General features: G+C 47.0%; 1 protein-coding gene across 5 annotated transcripts in view; it reads right to left on the bottom strand.

Annotated features, from left to right (window-relative positions):
- Positions 1-2,890: 2,890 nt before the first annotated feature.
- Positions 2,891-14,704, bottom strand: part of ABHD6 (abhydrolase domain containing 6) — a 55,463-nt gene continuing 43,649 nt past the window's right edge. For 4 of the 5 annotated variants that reach the window (XM_023200799.3, XM_023200815.2, XM_023200808.2 and 1 more), the window contains exons 8-10: positions 10,006-10,060; positions 9,692-9,792; positions 2,895-4,029 (exon numbers count right to left, since the gene is read on the bottom strand). In XM_023200799.3, coding sequence (XP_023056567.1) covers positions 3,853-4,029; positions 9,692-9,792; positions 10,006-10,060 — 333 coding nt within the window. In that variant the 3' untranslated portion in view covers positions 2,895-3,852. Of the gene's footprint in view, positions 4,030-9,691; positions 9,793-10,005; positions 10,061-14,704 lie in introns of all 5 variants that reach the window. The other variant, XM_023200805.2, reaches the window with a different exon arrangement.

Here is a 14,704-nt window from a genome sequence, read left to right on the forward strand (position 1 = left end):
TCAAGCAATTCTTGTGCCTCAGCCTCCCCAGTAGCTGGGACTACAGGTGTGCACCACCATGCCTGGCAAATTTTTTGTATTTTTAGTAAAGAAGGGGTTTTGCCATGTTGGCCAGGCTGGTCTTAAACTCCTAACCTCAGGTGATCTAGCCGCCTCAGCTTCCCAAAGTTCTGGGATTACAGGCATGAGCCACCGAGCCCGGCCAGGCCACATCTCTTGACTGCTTTCCATGCCAGACCCCAGAGAGGCAACGAGACTGAGCCGAGACTTCTCCCAAAGCCGAATATTGTTGGGAACAAACAACACTCATTTCCAGAGTATTGGGGCGGGGAGAGGGTATCAGCAAGGTGAATGAGCCCTTCCAAAGTAGATGACACTCTAGTCCTGGTTATTAAAGAGGCTGGAGAGGGCAAGCTGTCCCTGGGTATGTCCTTAGCAGAATGATGTCGGGATCCAGGTGAGTTCTGTTTCCTGTCCAGCAGAAGGCTGGGCAGTTGGAAGTCCTTAACTATGATGAATGAACAACCGGGTCACCTTCTTCAATGGGGGCTCAAGCCAGGAGGTGTGGCCCCAGCAATCTACGGCTGAGGCTGCCACACACTGGCCTGGTCCAGGTGAGCCAATGGGTCCCCAGGCAGACTGGTAAGTTATGAGGGAGAGCTCCTGCCTGAACAGGTAAAAGCATTGTTTTTACACATTACCTTGAGTTATACACTGAGAGGCTTCCCTTTCCTCGTAAGCTATGTGATCTTGGGCAAGATTCTTCACTGCTCCATGCCTCGGTACCTCTGCTGTAAAACTGGCATGGTGTCATATGTACAGGGCTGCGTGAAAACACTTAGAATAGCCCCTGGCATACACTGACAAAGTTTAGTCCTCCAGCCTGGCCTGACATAGGTTCTGAGAATTTCCTCTGGGCAAAGCAATAAGGTTCCCCAGGATGGGGAATATTCACTGGGGCTCAAATGGAAGATACAGGCTTACACAGGCAGTCTCATCAGTTTGATGCATTTGTTACATCAATCACTCCTAGTGTTACCTCTGTCCAGGACAAGGAGCCCAGACTGACTCCAAACTGAGTTCTCACCGCTGCTTGTCCCTCTTCAACACCTGACCAGAAGGGTCTGCCCACAGCAGCCCTGAAGGCCCCAACTCCAGGCAGTGGGATCGAGAGCCCAGCTGCAGCTGTGATTCCTGGGGCTTTCCATTGTTATTTCAGAAGTTCCTGGCAGTCTTTCAGGGGGTGCTGTGATGAATGAGTACTTTCTTCTTCCCGACTGTCATCAAAGGCACACACCATAGAGCACAGCGGGGTGTGGCATGGGGGACTCAGAACTGGCAGTAACCAGCAGGCTTGCTATAGTCACAGAGGTAGGAACTGAGACACAAGAGTCTTTCTTCTGAGTGTGGCCAGAATTGCAGAACCAAGCAAGAACCTGAAAACCCACCTTATAGTTAAAAATGACTCCTTCATACTCTCTGCTCACAATTTGTAGTAAGTGCTTTCTGGTGACAGCAGAGGAGATGGAAGCTGTGTTCAGCTGCAGAAACTGCCTACTGTCCTTCTGGGCTGGGATGGATGGCACACACCCTGCCTGAATGACCCCACGGTGGGCACAGTTCAGGGACTGCTTTTGATGTCATCTTTAGCTGGTATTCAACCCAGAGCATAAGAATTCCTGTATCCACTATGGTTTCTGATCTGAGGTGCTTATCCCAGGCCTGGGGCTTCTTCAGTGATCCTGAGAAAACCATCTCTCATCACCTAGGCCCACCAACACTGAACCCCTCTCCCACTATACTCAGAATTCTTGGTGAATATAGGAAATTGGAACAAATAAAATGTCTAATATCTACTTTCTTTTCTACTTCATTGATTTTTGTTTTTGTCTGTATTACTTCCCTCTATTTTTCTCTTGCTTTGATACTATTTCTTTTCTCGTTTCTTGAGATAGAAGCTTAATTTATTGATTTTTCTTTCCTTTTTCTTTTCTTTCCTTTCTTTCTTTTTTTTTTTTTTTTTATAAGAGACGGGGTCTTGCCATGCTGCCCAGGCTGGTCTCAAACTCCTGGGCTCAAGCAATCCTCCTGCCTTGGCCTTCCAAGGTGTTGGAACTACAGGTGTGAGCTACTCCACCTAGCATCTTCCCTTCTAATATACGTTTTGAAGCGTATAAATTTCCCTCAGGGCACTGCTTTAGCTGCATCCCAGCTTGATGTCATATTTTCATATCTTCTTCTTGTTTTTAAGCTCTAAGTTCCATTCTTCTCTGGTAAACTAAAATATTCAAACACAGTCCTGAATTCCAATTTAAACTATAAAGTTTATCTCACCTTATTCCCAGAATGACTTGGATGCAGATTTTCTGTAAAAAAAAATTGGAAAGAGTGAAGCTCCTGGGGAGTTTAGGGCTCCTAAATCCTATAGAAGAGAGTCAAAAAGAATAGTTTGATGACTCTTGCCTTTTGTTTTTGATATACAATTTCCAGTGAATGATTTTTTTTTTTTTGACATGGACTTTTGCGCTTGTTGCCCAGGCTGGAGTGCAATGGCACAATCTCGGCTCACTGCAACCTCTGCCTCCCAGGTTCAAGCGATTCTCCTGCCTCAGCCTCCAGAGTAGCTGGGATTACAGGCACCCGCCGTCGCGCCTAATTTTGTGTATTTTTTTTTTTTTTTTTTTTTTTAGTAGAGATGGGGTTTCACTATGTTGGCCAGGCTGGTCTCGAACTCCTGACCTCAGGTGATCCACCCACCTCAGCCTCCCAAAGTGCTAGGATTATAGGCGTGAGCCACTGCGCCTGGCCTTAAAAAACACATTTTAAAGTTAACAGAAAATCTGCCAATCTTGCACCTAATTTAGGAGTTCAGAAACAGAAACCACCTGCATGTCGCTGATCTAGACTTATTAAATTTATTTCATGTCACTGTGGTCACTTTTACAGCTGTTTAGACTTATTTTTAATCACATTACTCTTCACGGAATTCACAGAATTCATTAACAAACTAGTATGTTACATCCAAGGGTTCTTAGTAGCACACCGAAATAGAAAAAGAGGCCCACGAGTTGTTGCTTGTGTGTGGAACCTGAGTCTGATTACTTAGACAGATGTCTAGAACATTATTGCTTTATTAGGCCTATTTTTTAAAATAATAAATTATCCCTAGGAAACCCACCCTGCCAGGTGCTCATTCTGTGACTGCTGTGGGTTCACTCAGAACATACCTAACTCGTGGGTGTGAATGAACCACCCACCCATGTACCCTGCTGCTCCAGCGGCTGGAGCAATGCCCCTCCATGCATGTAAACATTTTCTACAGCTTGCCACTTTCCTCCCTGGTCTTGCAGCCAATGGGCTGCAGTCATACATGGGTCTCTATGTAAAATTTAAATTAGTCCTAAACAACAGGGTTCGGCAAATGAGGACTAATGCTCCTATAAAAGCCACTGCCCATGCAAGGGAATACACCTGAAGCAACAAAAATATCTTCAGTCTCCAACTATCAGGAATGTCTCAAAGAAAATGTCCTTGACTTAATTATGGTCCAAGCTGGCTGCTTTGCACAAGCTTGTCAGTGACATGAACTTGAAGACTTCATGGTAGATTTCATGGCTAGGGTTTCTTATTTTGTTCCATATGAGTTTCTACTTTGTGAAAAGTATCTTGGAGGTTTTCGCGTGGTCCCCAAAGCTCTGGGGAACCGTGGATACCAGGGATAAGGAACTGGCTTCCTCAGGGTCACTGGCGCTCCGACCGCATTTGGGGCAGGATCCCTGAGAGTGGTGGCCGCGTCAGACTTGGGGGATGGGAGCGGGTGCTGTGTGCAGAATGCAGGCTGCAGTCAGGGCCTCAGTCCAGCTTCTTGTTGTTGTCTGTGTTGTGCACAGAAGCTAAAAAGTCGATTATGAGCTTGGCTGTCTTCCTGGGTCTCTCCATCACTACCGAGTGCCCACAGTTTTCCAGAAGCTCCACCTGGCAGTTGGCAATTGACTTGGCCAACATGTCTGCCCCAGACACATCCAGCACCTGCCGGGCAAGAAAGGGAGCTGGATGATACACAAAGATTCAGACACCCACATGCGCACTCCGTGGACAGAACTTCCACGAAGGTCTGACGGGGGTCAGCGGGGCAGGAGGATGTGAATTTTAGGACCAAGTCCCTTTGGTGTTGGGGCTTGTGAATGGAAATAACCATGATGCCTCCTGTTTTATTCTGCAACTCTGTGCCAGGGGTTGGGCTGCTGTCAGCAATACTGAGGTAGAAAACACATGTTCCTTGCCCTTGAGGAGGTTATGGTACGATGGGGAAGCCAGAGAGCACAGGGGATGAGCAGGGTCGAGGGAAGACCTCATTCCTAAGTCCTGGCAGAGCAGAGAGGGGACAAGGGAGGAGCATTCATGGATGTGGAAACAGCACAGGGTGGGAGATCATGGTGAGTGCAAGGATCACCAAGGAGCATGGCGGCTGAGACACCAAGCACATGGGCAGTGGGGGTGGCACGGTGGGGAGAAGGGGCAGAAAGGAGGGCACTGTTCCTACAGCCACACAGACCATGGGGAGCCACGGGCTGTGTTAATGTGAGTGACTTGATCAGGCTGGCCTTGTGACTGGTTAGGGCAGCCCAAGCTGTGGGAAGGATGCAAGAGGGGAAGGCTAATTATCACAAGCTGCGGGCATCTCTTTTTTTTTTTTTTTTTGAAATGGAGTTTCATTCTTTTGCCCAGGCTGGAGTGAAGTGGCGCGATCTCAGCCCACTGCAACCTCCACCTCCCAGGTTCAAGCGATTCTTCTGCCTCAGCCTCCCCAGTAGCTGGGATTATAGGCGCCTGCCATCATGCCTGGCTAATTTTTATATTTTTAGTAGAGATGGGGTTTCGCCATGTTGGCCAGGCTGGTCTCGAACTCCTGACCTCAGGTGATCCACCTGCCTCAGCCTCCCAAAGTGCTAGGATTACAGGCGTGAGCCACAGCACCCAGCTGGAGTTATCTCTTTGAAAGTCCTCTGGGGATCCCCAGAGCTGTGTGTTTCCTGGCTCTAATGTCTGTGGATATGGGGAATGCTTTTCCAACATGAAAGCCAGAACTTTTCCAGGACTGACCCTTTCCAAACAACTCATTTCCTCTCATTTTCCTTTGGGTCCCCAGCTACTATGCCAATCCACCTCCATCTTTTTCCCCAACATCCTCCCTCGGAAGTGGATCCACATTCACTCTCCTTCTCTTAGTTGCCTTTACCTTCAATTCATCCCAGACAAGAGGGCCCCTCCTCCCCACCCTTAACGGCAAAAGCAAAAGCCCCAACAAACTCAAGCGCCTTCTGTGTCTTTGCTCTATTCTCACCAACTCAAACTATTAAAACCAAGATTTTCTGCCCACTGGGGAGTTAAGGTAAGAGGATGCCTCAGTCAAGGAACAGGCAAGGTGTCCCTGGACCAGGAAAAGGAACAGCTAATGGGGAGCTTAACAGCTAATTCCAGCCAAGGAAATGGAAACCTCTGCCTTGTCACTCACTCACAGCTAAGGTTGCCATGGCAACCCACTGAGCAGGAATAACACCCAGCTACTGTGGAAACACCCAGAAGAAACGCAGATGTAGTCAACCAGTGAAAAAAGCATGAAAAAGTAGAAACTCCCAACTGAGTGTCTTTTTTTTTTTTTTTGGAGACAGGGTCTCGCTCTGTTGCCCAGGCTGGAGTGCAGTGGCACGATCATGGCTCACTGCAGGCTTGACCTCCCAGGCTCAAGTGATCCTCCCACCTCAGCACCCCTCAGGTAGCTGGGATGACAGGTATGCACCACCATGCCCAACCAAAACTGAGTGTCTGTCCTGCAGAGAGATCAGAAACCACAACTCACAGGCAAAAATACCCATATGAGCTGCTGCCTTTGGCATTGTTTGCTGGTTAGCATTACAAATTTATCATTTCCCATGGCACCCAGAGGTATGTGCAACTACTGAACAGCCCCTGATGAGATATACACATCTGTGGGAACCATATCAGCTATTTCCTAGATAGACTATTCATATAAACGGTCAAAATTTTTTCTTGGGCTGGGTGTGGTGGCTCACATCTATAATCTCAGCACTCTGGGAGGCCGAGATGGGAAGATCTCTTGAACTCAGGAGTTCGAGACCAGCCTGGGCAACATAGTAAGACCGCATCTCTGTAAAAAAATTAAAAATTAGCTGAGTATGGTGGCGCATGCCCGTAGTCCCAGCTGCTTGAGAGGCTGAGGTGGGAGCATTGCTTGAGCTCAGGAGGTTGAGGCTGCAGTGAGCTATGATTGTGCCACTGCATTCTAGCCTGGGTGACAGAGCAAGAACCAGTCTCAAAACAAACAAACCAACCCTCACAAAAAACAAAAATCAAAACCTTTTCCTGCATCGCTTCACACCAGGGCTAAAACTAGGGTGAGGCAAGTGAGGCACTTGCCTAAGGCACAAAATTTGAGTGCCAAAAAACTCACAAATTAAGAGAAAAATATTTTGGTGCAGTATATTTAAAAAACATTAATGGAAAAAGACACACGATGAACAAAACATCAAAATTATAAATACAGATAGGATCTGACCCTGCGCTGGCATGACACATCTCTCTCATCTCACCCTTGTCTCGGGCCTGTTATGCACTATAGGGGTAGGTAGATGATAAGCTGCTGGAGGGCAGGGATCCTGGCTGTCTTGGTCCCTACTGTATCCTCAGGGCCTAATACAGTGTTAGGCACATACTAGATGCTCAATGTATGCCTGTTAACAGGATTAAATGTGTAGGCAGTCAGGTGGTGGGTTTATCCCTTCACTAGTTGGTTTGTTGGCTCAATTTCTCGCTTGTTTGCGCACTCACTGAGTACTCTGGGTCTCCTGCATACCAGGCACGGTGCTGGCAGGGAGAAGGGACATAAAGAATAATAGCCTGTCTGTCTCTAGATGGCCCTCCCGCTTTGGTGGACTGAACATAGAGGAGTGATACTTGAACTGAAGCATGCAGAAACCCTCTCAGGAAGGGCTGCCATGTTTGGGTGTACAGGTCGTATACTGCCCAAATCCATCATTCACATAAATGACAATGCACATGGCTCCCCCTGCAGTTGTGCAGTATAGCAGCCAGCCTACAGGGATCCAAAGAAGAAGGAGGCTGAATTTGGCCTGGTAGGGGCAGGTGCTGTGACACCAAATGTTGATGACAGAGCAGGAAAAGAGCCAGTGAGCTTGGGAGGCAAAAGGCTGTGAAATAAAAGACTCCCTGAAGCCTCTGCTATTTGGCCTCTGTCCCGGGGACAGTCCACAAAACACATGAAGGATCTGATCGTATTTATAGCAAGCCCATAGAATGTCAGGCTCTTTTTCTGGAACAAAATGGACTTCTGAGTCTGGGAAAAAATTCTAGACCATGCATTGGGGCCACCAACAGAGGCAAAGCTACCAACAGAGGCAAAAACATGAGCAATCTAATCTAATACCAGCTAACCTAATCTTTTTTTTTTTTTTTTTCAATTGGAAGATCACTTGCATACGTATTATTTCATTTGAGCCTCAAAATAACCCCAGTACTAGAAGAGAAACCTTCAATTTAGAGGGGCTGAGTTGCTTGCTCAAGGTCATGGGCTGACCAAGGACAAAAACAGGGTTGGAACACAGACTTTCAGACTCCAAGGCCAGTGCCCTCGCTTCTGTGCTGTCTCCACAGGAAGATGGGTTACGGCCTCTCCCTGTTGGCTCCTGAGAGCCCCAAATCACCTTTGGGGATTTTAGAACAACAGAAAGCCTTCACTGCTCTGGCTCTGATTCCTGATCAAATGACTCTCTGCTGGCATAGCCCAGGGCACAAACAAAGCTTCTTTCAGTCCTTTGGTGCTGCAGAAGAGAGTACATGAGGTCCCCTCCTCTCCACGTCCACAAACCCACGCTGTGAATCCTTACCATGCCTGGCTCATCTAAGACACCATTACCTCTTACTCTGTGTACACGCCATGGGCACAGCCTGGCTGCTCCTCCCTACTCTCTCCTGCCCGGGCCATTCATGCACTTGTGGGTCTTTGTGGCCACAGTGTGACCTCCTGTCAGTTAAAAATTGATGCATTGGCTGGGCACGGTGGCTCAAGCCTGTAATCCCAGCACTTTGGGAGGCCGAGACAGGCAGATCACGAGGTCAGGAGATCGAGACCATCCTGACTAACATGGTGAAACCCCGTCTCTACCAAAAAATACAAAAAAAAACTAGCTGGGCAAGGTGGTGGGCACCTGTAGTCCCTGCTACTCAGATGGCTGAGGCAGGAGAATGGCGTAAACCCAGGAGGCGGAGCTTGCAGTGAGCTGAGATCCGGCCACTGCACTCCAGCCTGGGCGACAGAGCGAGACTCCATCTCAAAAAAATAAAAATAAAAAAAAAAAATAAAAATTGATGCATTTAGGTAAAGGGTATGCAGGTATACTCCGTATTTTATTTTTATTTTTTGAGATAGGATCCTGCCCTGTGGCCCAGGCTGGTGTGCAATGAAGCAATCATGGCTCACTGCCACATCCATATCCTGGACTCAAGTGATCCTCCTGCCTCACCTGAGACTACAGGTGCATACCACCATGCTTGGCTAGTTTTTTAAAAATTTACTTTTTATAGAGATGGGATCTCACTATGTTGCCCAGGTTGGTCTCAAACTCCTGGGCTCAAGTGATCCTCCTGCCTTAGCCTCCCAAAGTGCTGGCATTATAGGTATAAGCCACCATGCCCGGCCTTCTTTCAAATTTTCTGTAAGTTTGAAGTTATTTCAAAATAAAATATTTTTTAAAAATAGAAGGAATAAATCTGTTTGGGCTGACATGAAATGATTTCCAAGATACATACTTCTTTTATATATATATATATATGAATATATATATGCACACACACATATATGATCTTATATGCGTAACTATATATATCTAAGCTTTCAAACATGCATCTTAGATGCCAGCATATCTAGTATGTTTGAAAGCTTAGATATGTATAGGTATGCATGTATATACACTATATGTGTGCTTAGAATAGGAGTAGGCAAACAATGGCTCGCTGCCTATTTTTATAAATAAAGGTTCACTGGAATACAGCCATGACATTTGTGTACATATTGCCCATGGCTGCTTTTATACTACAAGGTCAGAGTTACTCACCCAGGCTGGAGTGCAGTGGCGTGATCTCGGCTCACTGCAAGCTCCATCTCCTGGGTTCACGCCATTCTCCTGCCTCAGCCTCCCGAGTAGCTGGTATTATAGGTGCCCACCACCAAGCCCGGCTAATTTTTTTGTATTTTTTTAGTAGAGATGGGGTTTCGCCATGTTAGCCAGGATGGTCTCGATCTCCTGACCTTGTGATCCACCCGCCTCGGCCTCCCAAAGTACTGGGATTACAGGCATGAGCCACCATGCCCAGCCTGAAGATTTTTTATACCATGTGACTACATGGCTTTGATAAAAATGCTTTTTGAAAATGATTTAAAATTGCCTTTCCTTTTACCAGACCAAATGTTGTTTCTCTCAACTCCCAGAACCCTGCCCACTGTCAACACCGGCACCCAACACAGGTGCCTTCCCTCTTTCTTGACAGCAGCAATCAGCTCACTCCATAAATAATCACTTGTTCTTCCTCAAGGTCGTTTTTCCTCAGAGGCCCTGGTGACCAGCACAGACCACCGCGGGGATGTGTTACACACCTGGTCTTGTTTCCCCCAGATGATCTGCGTCGGAACCTTGATCTTGTCCATGTTCTGATGGAGGGAGTATCTGGACTTCTCACTGACGATTTCCAAAAACACTTGTCAGAAAAGGAAAACAAAGTGAGCATGTGCTGGACTGTGCCTGTGGCATCACCGCGGAATCAAGGGATAGTCGCTAGGTCCAGGCCACCACTTCCTCTCTTCAGGGGCCCAAGGAGACATTCAAAGTGTCAGAGATTTAAGAAATAAAAGCCATCCATCCACAGAGCTTCACCTGTAACAAGCTCCAAGCTGAAAGTAGGGCTACTTACGCTTTCGGTAGAAGTTGTTATGAGGGATGCGGACATCGACAAGGCCTTGCAGGATCTAAGGATAAATAACCCAAAGTTAGAGAGCAAGGGAAGAGTCATTTCCTCAGGCCTCTCACAGCTCTGGGACAATGAATGGGAATGAAGTCCAGCAATTTATTGCACTGTCAAGGTCTTTAGAGCCTGGTCCTCTGAATTCCCATGATGCAGCATACAGTCTAATGGGGAGTTAGGCTTCCAAGAAGCTTTTCTTTTTTAATTATTATTATAAAGGAACTTGGGTAATATAGTGAAGCCGGAGGTGCCCTACAGCATGTTAAAGACACCTGAGATGACCTGACACCAACTTTAGCTTGAGAGATTCTCTGCTTCACTTAAGACGTAATCAGGATGGGCCGGGCATGGTGGCTCATGCCTGTAATCCCAGCACTTTGGGAGGCCAAGGCAGGCAAATCACTTGAGGCCAGGAGTTTGAGACCAGCCTGGCCAACATGGTGAAACCCCCATCTCTACTAAAAAGATAAAAACTAGCCAGATGTGGTGGTGCATGTCTATAATCCCATCTACTCGGGAGGCTGAACAAGGAGAATCACTTGAACCCGGGAGGTGGAGGTTGCAGTGAGCTGAGATTGTGCCACTGCACTCCAGCCTGGGTGACAGAGAGAGACTCCATCTCAAAGAAGAAGAAAAGACATAATGAGGATGACCACAATATCAAGTAATTAGCCAGTAATATCCAAATGCAGAATGAGTTCCATTATAAAAAATTAAGCCACTAGGAATGATAGGTCTATTAAACAACGAAGAAATAAACTATTGAGAAGATTCTAGGGAGGGTTCCACAGTCCCACTGGTGAGGGTTCAACAGTCCTTTGTTTATCATTTGACACTGTCTTTGCCTTCCCTGCTGAGGGCTGGTGAGGGCTGCAGCCAATGTGGACAGGCCACATATCCTGGACCTGGGCTACTGACCCAAAAAGGTAGTGGTGGCTGGAAGGAATGCAGTCCTTCTCTTCCTCCTGCCTGAGGACTTCTGAGGTAGAGTACAGGGTTCACATTAGTGGCTGTACTCCTCTACTCCTCTCCTCTACCTGCAAACAGGTCTGAACCCTTTAAATGCACTCTCTCAGGAGTCCTGTGCACTCACTGAAAGTAGGGAAGACCCAGCCATGGCTGCTATGGACTAAACCAACCCTCTGGAGCATCACTAGACTCTAACTCATTCAGCCTGGACATGAATTTATATATTCAATAAATGACAATTTATTGAATAACAACATTGTGCTCAGCATCAGACATTTTCTTTGTTCAGCTATCCATCCTGTACCCACATATCTATTCATCTTGTATCCATCCATCTTCCACCTTTGCTCAATCCAGCCATCCATCCTGAACCACATATGCATTTGTCTACCTATCTATCCTGCATTCACCAATCCATCCAACCTTCATCTCTGCATTAACCAGATATCCTCCCATCCATCCATCCAACCATTCAGCCATCTATCCATCCTGCAGACCTAAATCATGTGTGCACTGGCACATGAATCAATTCATGCAAAAATCTATCCTGCATCTACCCACCCATCCATTTTCCATTCTTGCATTATCCAGGCATCCTCTCATCCATCAATCCATCCAATCTATACCTAAGACCTACTTCATGCAAGCACTGTGCTAAAGTCTGGGGATAGAACAGGCAATTAAGACAAAGTCCCTAGTGGAAGACACAGACATGCAATCACAACACAATATGACATGGTGGGCTGAGTGCACAGGTGCTCCTTCTCTCCTAGGAAGGAAAGACTTTCGGAGCTGCCATTTATTTTTCTCTCGGTGTTTTCATATCCCGACAACCCAAAACATGGAGTTTTCTAAAACACCGTTTGGCCACTCTATTCTGGGAAGAGATCAGTGCTGGGAGAAAGGAATGCAACTTCATGGCTAAGAAGGGATTTCAGGGGTGGAACATGCCACAGCATCAGATTCTGGGTGTTTCCTGAGGGACAGGCTATATCTATTAACCGAGCCATGTTCACAACTTCCGAATGGGACCCATTTTCTCAAGTCTTAGGAGGACCCACCCACCCCTAGGCAGGGTCCAGCTCCTACAACAGAGGGAGATAATTTGGGGTTATGAAGCCTCAGCCATGGACTCTCCTCTCTTGGTTCTTCACGCCATTTCCCTAGATGACCTCATTCAGGCCCCAAACCTTCAATATTAGCATCTGCTGATGGCTCCAGTGGTACAGCTTCAGGCCAGACTTTCCTCAGCTACACCTTGACCTCTGCACTTGCAGGCCTCACAGGCAACCTGAACTTAACACATGAAAAATGGAGCCCTTGGTATATTCCCCAAACCTGCCCTTGTCCCTCTTCAGAATATACTACCTCTGTATATACTTCAGAATATACACCTTTGGGTTTGGTTTTGTTTTTTTGAGACAGGGTCTCACTCTGTCGCCCAGGATGGAGTGCAGTGGCATGATCTTGGCTCCCTGCAGCCTCTGCCTCCTGGGCTCAGGTGATCCTCTCACCTCAGCCTCCTGTGTAGCTGGAACTATAGGCATGCGCCACCATGCTTGGCTAATTTTTTAAAAAAATTTTTTGTACAGATGGGGTTTTGCCATGTTGCCCAGGCTGGTCTCAAACTCCTGCACTCATGCAATCCACCCACCTTGGCCTCCCAAAGTGCGAGCCACCATGCCCAGCCAGGAAAAAACTACCTTTATCCATCCAGGACCTCAAGTGCTGGAAGTCACCTGTGACTCCTTCCCTTTCCCCAGCCCCCATTTCCAATTTGCCTGTACATCCTGTCCATTCTTTCTCAAATCTCTTGTTTCCATTGCTATCACCCTAGTCTACACCACCATCATCTCCAAGGCACAATAGTTCCCAAATGGGTTCCTCTGTTCCATTTGGGCTCTCCTACGATTCCTCAGTGGTCCTATTACACTTAGAAAAACCCCTGGCTCTTTTCCATAACCTATAAGGTCCTGCAGGATCTAGTCCAGCATTTTTCAAAGTGGTTCTTGGGAGTCCAGGAGGTCAAACTACTTTCCTAATACTCAATGTTACTTGCCTCTTCACTTACATACTTTCAAAAGTACATTGTTTTTCAGAGCCTATAAAATGTGGGATGATGTCCTCATTCTTGGCTACTGGAATGAGTGCTTGTACATTTATTGCATTTTAGAATCTTGTGAGTTTTCATTTATTTTCTTTTATTTGTATTTAAATAGAGATGGGGTCTTGCTATGTTGACCAGGCTAGTCTTGAACTCCTAGTCTCAAGCAAGCCTCTCATCTTGGCCTCCCAAAGTGCTGGAATTACAGGCATGAACCACCACACCTGGCCTGAGTTTTAATTTCTAATATGGTAAATATTAATAATAAATATAACCCCTATACATAAAAACTCTTTGGGTTCCTCAATAATTTTTAAGAGTATAAGGAAGATAGGTTCCATGATGGCCAAATAGGAATAGCTCTGGTCTGCAGCATCCAGTGTGATCGATGCAGAAGATGAGTAATTTCTGCATTTCCAACTGATGTACCTGGTTCATCTCACGGGACTGGTTGGACAGTGGGTGCAGCCCACGGAGGGCAAGCCAAAGCAGGGCAGGACATCGCCTCATCCGGGAAGCACAAGGTGTGGGGGTATTTCCCTTTCCTAGCCAAGGGAAGCCATGATAGACTCTACCTGGAAAAATGGGACATTTCGGCCAAATACTGCACTTTTCCCAAGGTCTTAGCAACCAGCAGACAAGGATATTCTCTCCCGTGCCTGGCTCGGCAGGTTCCAGGCCCACGGAGCCCTCCTTACTGCTAGCACAGCAGCCTGAGATTGAATTGCAAGGTGGCAGCCTGGCTGGGGGAGGGGCATCCACCATTGCTGAGGCTTAAGTAGGTAAACAAAGCAGCCCAGAAACTCAAACTGGGCGAAGGCCACTGCAGCTCAGCAAGGCCAGCTGCCTCTAGACTCCACTTGTGTGGGCAGGGCTTAGCTGAACAAAAGGCAGCAGACAACTTCTGCAGACTTAAATGTCCCTGTCTGACAGCTCTGAAGAGAGCAGTGGTTCTCCCAGCATGGCGTTTGACCTCCAAGAATGGACAGACTGCTTCCTCAAGTGGGTCCCTGACCCCCGTGTAGCCTACCTGAGAGACACCTCCCAGTAGGGGCCAACTGACACTTCATACAGCCGGGTGCCCCTCTGAGATGAAGCTTCCAGAGGAAGGATCAGGCAGCAATATTTGCTGTTCTACAGCCTCCACTGGTGATACCCAGGCAAACAGGGTCTGGAGTGGACCTCCAGCAAACTCCAACAGACCTGCAGCTGAGGGACCTGACTGTTAGAAGGAAAACTAACAAACAGAAAGGAATAGCATCAATATTAACAAAAAGGACATCTACACCAAAATCCCACCTGTAGGTCACCAACATCAAAGACCAAAGGTAGATACAACCACAAAGATGGGGAGAAACCAGAGCAGAAAAGCTGAAAATTCTAAAAACCAGAGCACCTCTTCTCTTCCAAGGAACGCAGCTCCTTGCCAGCAATGGAACAAAGCTGGATGGAGAATGATTTTGATGAGTTGACAGAAGTAGGCTTCAGAAGGTCAGTAATAACAAACTTCTCTGAGCTAAAGGAGCGTGTTTGAGTCCATCACAAGGAAGTTAAAAATCTTGAAAAAAGGTTAGA

The sequence above is a fragment of the Piliocolobus tephrosceles genome, chromosome 2, assembly GCF_002776525.5.
Source record: "Piliocolobus tephrosceles isolate RC106 chromosome 2, ASM277652v3, whole genome shotgun sequence".
Lineage (NCBI taxonomy): Eukaryota > Metazoa > Chordata > Mammalia > Primates > Cercopithecidae > Piliocolobus > Piliocolobus tephrosceles.